This window comes from Xenopus laevis, chromosome 3L (genome assembly GCF_017654675.1).
Source record: "Xenopus laevis strain J_2021 chromosome 3L, Xenopus_laevis_v10.1, whole genome shotgun sequence".
In the NCBI taxonomy this organism is placed as follows: Eukaryota; Metazoa; Chordata; class Amphibia; order Anura; family Pipidae; genus Xenopus; species Xenopus laevis.
In genome coordinates, this window is record NC_054375.1 from 150807757 (window position 1) to 150816935 (window position 9179).

The following is a 9179-nucleotide window of genomic DNA, read 5'->3' on the forward strand; positions in this document are numbered from 1 at the left end:
TCTTAAATCTACTTGTGATTTATAGCAGAGCTTCTCCAGATATAACATTCAGCCTAGGGGTCTCCCTGGATCTCCCCCTAACTGACCTTCAGACTGGGCCCCCTTAGCTCATAACAAGGTTACAGATATATAGAAACATTGGGGTAACAGTCACCCTGCTATAGTTCCAGGGGTACCCAGGGTACAAATAATCACTCACCCCAAATCTCCCCCTAACTGACCTTCAGACTGGGCCCCCTTAGCTCATAACAAGGTTACAGATATATAGAAATATTGGGTTAACAGTCACCCTGCTATAGTTCCAGGGGTACCCAGGGTACAAATAAACACTCACCCCAAATCTCCCCCTAACTGACCTTCAGACTGGGCCCCCTTAGCTCATAACAAGGTTACAGATATATAGAAACATTGGGGTAACAGTCACCCTGCTATAGTTCCAGGGGTACCCAGGGTACAAATAAACACTCACCCCAAATCTCCCCCTAACTGGCCTTCAGACTGGGTCCCCTTAGCTCATAACAAGGTTACAGATATATAGAAACATTGGGGTGTCACCCTGCTATAGTTCCAGGGGTACCCAGGGTACAAATAAACACTCACCCCAAATCTCCCCCTAACTGACCTTCAGACTGGGCCCCCTTAGCTCATAACAAGGTTACAGATATATAGAAACATTGGGGTGTCACCCTGCTATAGTTCCAGGGGTACCCAGGTTACAAATAAGCACTCACCTCAAATCTCCCCCTAACTACATATACTCAGGGCACAATGTAGAAAAGAGAGGTCCCAGAGCAATGTAGAAAAGCTAGGGCTCCAATTTGATTGAAGAAACATATCTGCAGTCCTCCTTGAATATCCAGCCCCTAGCAGTTGATAAACTACAACTCCCAGCATGCCATGCCAGCAGCAGTGGAATGTTGAGTGGAAGCCGAGAGCTGTAGTTTATCAACGGCTAGGGACTGGTCGTTGATAAACTAACAATTTCTATATAACAAGTAATAATCTGCAATCTGTACTCTGACCAAAGGAACAATCTGGGCAAATGTTTTCTACCCTAAACTCAGTCATTGGTATCAGTATTAGTGTCCTGGCATAACCGAATAATAAAATATCATTTATAGAAGAATGCTAGGAACATAATATTAACCCTTACTTATAATGACAATGGTGCATTTCCCCTTAGGTGTCTGGTGAAGGAGCCACAAAATAATGGATGCTCAACTCTTTTACTCAATAAAAATCAAATAACAGGAATAGTGCAAAGGTAACTCAGTGCAGCTCAAACAACAATAACCAGAAGTAACAGGAACCATGTTTTTCATATAAATAAATGTCTCTCTCAGTGCTCATGTCATACAGGCTACATCGTTCCCCATGGAGTGTATCAGTCCTTTCGGTTGTTCTTCTTACCAGTCACATTGTGCAGAGAGTCCTGGTACACAGAACAGTAGTCCATTTGGGTGAGTGGGCAGAATCGACGGGTGTGAGCGTTATCCCCGGTGGCACCACACTGAGAGCAGACATAATTGCGCAGGATGGGACACACCACCCGGCCTTGATTATCCTTCAGGTTGTGTTTGCTGTACATGCGCATGGACTCTCCATTATGTTTGCAGAAACTGCACCCAGGCTTCTCTGGCTCCAGGGATACTGTAACTTGCTCCTGGGCACGTGCTTCGATGTTTGGTTTTCTCTTTACAAACAGCCTTGTACTGGCCCCTGGGCAGACTCCACTACTTCTTGGCACCTCTTTCTCTGTGCCTCTCCATGGCATCTCTTTCTCTGTGCCACTACATGGTACCTCTTTCTCTGTGCCTCTCCATGGCACCTCTTTCTCTGTGCCGCTCCTTTGCACCTCATTCTCTGTGCTGCTCCATGGCACCTCTTTCTCGGTGCCTCTCCTTGGCACCTCTTTCTCTGTGCCACCCAATGGCATCTCTTTCTCTCTGCCACACCATGGCACCTCTTTCTCAGTGCCTCTCCTTGGCACCTCTTTCTCTGTGCCGCTCCATGGCACCTCTTTCTCTGTGCTGCTCCATGGCATCTCTTTCTCTCTGACTCTCCATGGCACCTCTTTCTCTCTGACTCTCCATGGCATATCATGCTCTCTGCCACTCCTTGGCACTTCTTGTTGTCTTTCATGGATTGGCACCTCTTTCTCTGTGCTGCTCCATGGCACCTCTTTCTCTGTGCTGCTCCATGGCATCTCTTTCTCTCTGACTCTCCATGGCACCTCTTTCTCTCTGACTCTCCATGGCATATCATGCTCTCTGCCACTCCTTGGCACTTCTTGTTGTCTTTCATGGATTGGCACCTCTTTCTCTGTGCCAGTGCTTGGCATCTCAGGATCTCTTGCAGCCCTCTCCTGTGCCATCTGTCTAACAAGAGTATTCAGGCCAAGGCAATCCTTCCACATGTTGAAGTGGTTCATGGTGTCTCCTGCTTTTGGCACAAAGAATCACTAAGCAGAAGTCTTTCTCTGGGGGATCTGCTTCAGTCTAACCCCAGCTTTAGCTCTTTTCTTGTCCCCTCCTCCCATCACCCCTCCCAGAGGGGTAAAACAATTCACTTTCAGCCAGTCAGAGATTAGGACAGACCTGTCTGGAGGTGAGAGACAGTTGGGGGGGGGGGGGTTGGGGGTGAAAGTTACTGAAAACTTTTTAACCTATCTCTGCCAAGTACAAACTGTGTGCAAGCATCCCCCTAATAGTGGGACAATCCATGTTTGCGACCCTTATTATTCATGGTTCTCCTGCAAAATAAAATTATATATATATATATATATATATATATATATATATATATATATATATATATATATATATATATATATATATATATATATATATATATATATATTTATATATATGTTTCTATCTTACCAAATTTTAATGCTGTTGTTGATGGGTGAACTGAATGGCTGCAGGTTTGGCTGAAATAAAGTGTTACTGGTGCCATCTTGTTTCACCATATTGAGCATCTTGTCTGCTTCCCATTCACAACACCTATAGCAGAGATACTCAGCCTACAGCTCCCAGCATCCCCAGCAGCTGACTGGTGAGGTGGGAGAGAACAGGGTAAGATGGGAGACAGCAAGATAAGGAGAGCTGGGTGTACTGTATCAGGGATCCCCAACCTTTAGAACCCATGAACAACATTCAGAAGTAAAAGGAGTTGGGGAGCAACACAAGCATGAAAAATGTTCTTAGGCTGCTAAATAAGTGCTGTGATTGGCCATTTAGTAGCCCCTATGTGGATTGTCAGCCTACATTGAGGCTCTGTTTGGCAGTACATCTGGTTTTTATACAACCAAAACTTGCCTCCAAGCCTGGAATTAAAAAATAAGCTCCTGCTTTGAGGCCACTGGGAGCAACATCCAAGGGGTTGGAGAGCAACATGTTACTCACCAGCTACTGGTTGGGGTCACTGAACTGGATGATACAGGAGACAGAGAATGACATGGTATGAGTATAGTGAGGAAAGGCATGAGGAGCCAATAGGCTGTACTGCTTTAACCCCTGCCTTGCCACACTAGTCCAGACAATACTAATCCTTAACCCTTTCCTTTTAAGAACATGCAGTACTAATCCCATTCAGACTGAATAGTATTAACCTCTAGCACTTTCCCTATTAGCCCCTGTGGACTGCATAAGCCTCTTCATAAACCAGGAAGGTAAAGTTACACTCACTGCCTTCCACTGATTACACTAAAGTTGGCTGTACATAGACATCTTATCAGCACGTGTACTGTGCGCTTGTGTATGGACCGAATTAGTGCATTGGCCACACATGAGCTATAAAAGTACTGACTCAGACCCAGAGCCAGTTAGGGGGAGATTTGGGGTGAGTGCTTATTTGGGCCCTGGGTACCCCTGGAACTATAGCAGGGTGACACCCCAATGTTTCTATATATCTGTAACCTTGTTATGAGCTAAGGGGGCCCAGTCTGAAGGTCAGTTAGGGGGAGATTTGGGGTGAGTGCTTATTTGTACCCTGGGTACCCCTGGAACTATAGCAGGGTGACTGTTACCCCAATGTTTCTATATATCTGTAACCTTGTTATGAGCTAAGGGGCCCAGCCTGAAGGTCAGTTAGGGTGAGATTTGGGGTGAGTGTTTATTTGTGTCCTGGGTACCCCTGGAACTATAGCAGGGTGACTGTTACCCCAATGTTTCTATATATCTGTAACCTTGTTATGAGCTAAGGGGGCCCAGTCTGAAGGTCAGTTAGGGGGAGATTTGGGGTGAGTGCTTATTTGTACCCTGGGTACCCCTGGAACTATAGCAGGGTGACTGTTACCCCAATGTTTCTATATATCTGTAACCTTGTTATGAGCTAAGGGGGCCCAGCCTGAAGGTCAATTAGGGGGAGATTTGGGGTGAGTGCTTATTTGTACCCTTGGTACCCCTGGAACTATAGCAGGGTGACTGTTACCCCAATGTTTTATATATCTGTAACCTTGTTATGAGCTAAGGGGGGCCAGTCTGAAGGTCAGTTAGGGGGAGATTTGGGGTGAGTGCTTATTTGTACCCTGGGTACCCCTGGAACTATAGCAGGGTGACTGTTACCCCAATGTTTCTATATATCTGTAACCTTGTTATGAGCTAAGGGGGCCCAGCCTGAAGGTCAATTAGGGGGAGATTTGGGGTGAGTGCTTATTTGTACCCTTGGTACCCCTGGAACTATAGCAGGGTGACTGTTACCCCAATGTTTTATATATCTGTAACCTTGTTATGAGCTAAGGGGGGCCAGTCTGAAGGTCAGTTAGGGGGAGATTTGGGGTGAGTGCTTATTTGTACCCTGGGTACCCCTGGAACTATAGCAGGGTGACTGTTACCCCAATGTTTCTATATATTTGTAACCTTGTTATGAGCTAAGGGGGCCCAGCCTGAAGGTCAGTTAGGGAGAGATTTGGGATGAGTGTTTATTTGTACCCTGGGTACCCCTGGAACTATAGCAGGGTGACTGTTACCCCAATGTTTCTATATACAGTATCTGTAATCTGTCTCCCTCCAGTCTAACCCCAGTTTCACCTCTGGGTTCTTGCTCCCCCACAATTACCCATGTTTTCTCTTCCCAGACAGGGAGTCAGGGCTAAAGAAATACATTTTCAGCCAGTCACACCCAGAGTAGGTAAATAGTGGGGGGGGGGGGAGGTTATCTTATCTTTGGCAGGTGCATTCTGATATATTCTATATTGTCTATGAGAAGTTCCCCACAATAGGAATTACAAGGCTGATATCCATGTTGTGAACTTTATGGTTATTCTGCAAACTGCAAATAAATTAACACAGTATATTATATATATATTTACATAGATACATACCAATATTTAACACACTGAATACGTGCACATTTGTTACCAATATTTAATTCACAGGGGATAGTGGTAGTGCTGGGGGGCCCGGGGCCAAACAGATTTAGCGCGACCCCTGTATTTCTTTAAACTAGGTCTGTGCACCTTATGGTTTAATTATAAAGACAGGAGCAGTTAATGTCCGGTAGAGTGAGCCCACATGCAGGGAATCTGCGAGCCGGTGTGTCCAAGAAAACCGATCTGGCCGCGGCATGCAGACAATTCAAAAAATTGGAAATGGACTCCACCCGATAAGATGACAACCACGTGGAAACCAGCGTATTAAAAATGTAAATACTTTATTGAACATCGCTTTAAAATCACAAGCGGGCAGGGGATGTGCACTCGACGCGTTTCGTCACCATTGTGTCACTTCATCAGAAGCATGGGTGCCCTCTACCGGGCTCACTCTTTAAAATAGCACATATCATTAAAATCATGGAGGAACACGTGATTAAAAAAATCACGTAAACGTGCACTCGCACAAGATATAGTGAATAAAGTACCCCCTCTTGTAAAATATAAGGATATTATAAGTTACCGAGGAGTTTCATGACCATATAAAAGTACGAGGAGTCTGTAGAGAAAGAGTAGTCAGCCCACGGATTCTCGATATTCTTTAAGGATGGTGCACGTTCTGCAATGGCCACTTCCCATTGGCAAACAATACTGTGTAGAAATTGAACAGCACCATCAATGCTTGAATAGTTTAAAAAGCCTTTATTTGTGCTTTTGTGGGCATCACCGCAACGTTTCAGGCCATGCGGCCTTTTATCAAGCTTACTGACAAATTCTAAGTACAACAATTTATACCCTTAAACACCATCTAGTGGTCAATATAGTGAACAAAATATTTTATCAAAAAAGACAAAAAACAGGACCAATTGCAATAATCAATAAAATAGTGTCATTTAACAATTACGTCAATCAAGTGATATCAATAGATAGAAGCTTGACACGATAAAAAACCATCACATAGTGCATCTGTAAAAAGATAAAGACATAGATCATAATTAAAAGACCGGATAATTAATTTGATATAAAGTTAAAAAAAGCCAAACATGATCATCTAAAAATGGGACCTAGATCATATTCTTTATTCAATCCCCATGGCTCTAAAGTTTCCAATTTTCTAATCCAAAATGCTTCTCGGTATAATAGATCCTTATGCCTATTACCTCCTCGTTGTTTCGTTTCCACTGTCTCTAACACTTGGAATTTCAATTGGTTCACTCTATGAGAGTGCTCAATAAAGTGGCCTGCTACTGCTTGGTCTCTCTTTCCGGTATTTATAGCTGATTTATGTTCTCTCATGCGTTCACGAACTGTTCTCTTGGTCTGGCCCACATATGCAAGCCCACAAGGGCATTTAATTATATATATGGCACACATTGAACTACAGGAGTATCGATCTTTGATCTTTATGGGATAACCTTTCCTAGGGTGAAAAACGACTTCTCCCTGTTGTACATTAGAGCAACAGTTGCAGTTATAACAGGGAAAGGTCCCTACTTTGCTATTCCTGCATTCATTACTTTGTCTCATATCAGTATGGACTAGCATAGAGCCTAAAGATCTCCCCTTTTTGTAGGCTATTATTGGAGGTCTAGTGAACGCATTGATTTGAGGTAGATTATTTTTTATAAGCGGCCAATGATGACGTAAAATATTAGCAACCTGTTTACTTAAAGTATTGTATTGAGTGACAAAAGTGACATTATTCTCTCTGTTTTTCGGTTTACCTTTTAACAATTCCATTCTATTTTGATTTTGAATTTCAGTCAATTGTATCTTAAGGAGGTTATCTGGATATTCTCTTTCACGAAATTTATTGCACATCTCATCCAACCTTTTTTCCACTATGTCTTCAGACGAGACTATACGTTTAACTCTGCTTAATTGTGATTTCGGCAGAGCTTTTTTTAGTTGTGGTGGATGGAAGGATTTAAAGTGTAGCAACAAATTACGATCAGTGGGTTTTACATATAAATCAGTTAGTAAACCCCCTTCAGATTTATATATTTTAGTATCCAAAAAAGGAATTTCATCCGGATGTGAGTTTAGTGTTCACAGAGGGAAAAAGAAAACTAACGGACCATTTACAAGGCTTTCGCATGGAGCTGCAAGCACGCAAACGTACCAAGTTTCAACGCGATGCGGCTGATTATGAGGAAGGTACAGTGTACCGATGGGAAACTAACCGCAATGATCGAGGAGGCTTCCAAGGGAGGGACCCACGAGGATTCCGGAATAAACCAAGGGAGACGCGAAGAGCGCGTGCATCGACTGAAACCTCCGACTCGCAAGACACCTCGCTTCCTTTTTTAGGTGGATCGCAAAGTTCACTCACGGCAGACCCAGAAGATACAAACGAGGGGGCCGCAAGCACCACAAGAAACAAGCAACACCGACAATACAAACGTCGACGGATGCGGTGGTGAACATCTCCAATAAGGCACTTACAGACATTGAACTGCAGGTATTGCATAAAGGACTGTCCTTTAGCTTGGTGAATAAACCCGATTTCTTTAAACTGGATTTAGAATTGTTTAGACTTTTCAGGACACTAAGATTGAAGGCCCAATTCGATAACAAAAAAGATGTGGGAGTTGTAGTTCATTCCATAAATACTTTCTGTGGGGATCTGTTAGATCTTAAACCCTTAAGTACATATATGCCTAAATGTGACAATGTTTTTGTGGAAGCATATATTAAACATGTAACCAGGGAAATCAGGATGTTAGAGGATAAATATCGCAGAGGTGATATACATGTACTCCCTAATAATCTAAATAAATTGGAGTATCAGGCACTATTAGATTTAATGGGCAATACAGAGATCATCATTAAATCTGCGGATAAAGGGGGAGCACTTGTTATTATGAATAGGGAGGATTATGCTGCTGAAATAAAACGCCAATTGGAAGATAACACCACATATCTGAAATTAAGAAATAATCCGCTAATTGGGATTCAAACAAAAATTAAAAATTTGGTCGATGAAGCTAATCAATTAATGATCATAGATGGAAAATTGGCAGTTTTTTTGCAGCAACAATTTCCTTTAACACCTTTGTTTTACGTACTCCCCAAAATCCATAAAAACTTGGAACATCCCCCAGGGAGACCTATAGTGTCCTGTATAGATTCTGTTTTGTCACCTATTGCTATTTTCGTTGATAAGATCATTAGACCATATGTGGAAGCCCACAAATCATATGTTAAAGACACCAGTGATTTCCTAAATAAAATATCTGTTTTTTCTAAGGACATGGAGGGAGTATGGTTGGTGACTCTAGATGTAGAGAGTCTCTACACCTCCATCCCACATGATGGAGGTGTTGAGGCTGTCTCATTGGAGCTACTAAAAGACGAAAGTCTAGATGGATCCCAAAAAAAATTTGTGATCCAATGTTTGGAACTCCTCCTACATAACAATTACTTCCAATTCGATGAAGAATTTTATATGCAAATACGTGGTACGGAAATGGGGTCTAACGTGGCCCCCGCCTACGCAAACATATTCATGAACCAATTTGAGACAAAATTTGTATATGTACATGAATTATTTAAAATATACTGCAAGAAATGGATGCGTTATATCGATGACGTGTTTGCGTTATGGGCGGGGCCACGTTGGACCCTTGAACTATTTGTTCAGGAAATCAATAATGCATTACCCTGTATAAGGTTTACCTTAAACTCACATCCGGATGAAATTCCTTTTTTGGATACTAAAATATATAAATCTGAAGGGGGTTTACTAACTGATTTATATGTAAAACCCACTAATTTGTTGCTACACTTTAAATCCTTCCATCCA

The 9179-nt window shown here is 42.6% G+C and overlaps 1 protein-coding gene across 2 annotated transcripts; it reads right to left on the reverse strand.

Moving 5' to 3' along the window:
* Positions 1-1216: 1216 nt before the first annotated feature.
* Positions 1217-2497, reverse strand: nanos3.L (nanos homolog 3 L homeolog). Of its 2 annotated transcripts, none has more exons than XM_041585519.1 (2): positions 2153-2497; positions 1217-2017 (listed from the first exon to the last, which is right to left on the reverse strand). In XM_041585519.1, exons 1-2 carry the CDS (start codon positions 2429-2431, stop codon positions 1385-1387), a joined length of 912 nt encoding a protein of 303 aa, XP_041441453.1. In that variant the 5' UTR covers positions 2432-2497; the 3' UTR covers positions 1217-1384. The 2 variants fall into 2 exon arrangements, with proteins under 2 accessions (XP_041441453.1, XP_041441454.1); XM_041585520.1 differs by having other exon boundaries at positions 1217-2152; positions 2315-2337.
* Between the last annotated feature and the right edge of the window lie 6682 nt (positions 2498-9179).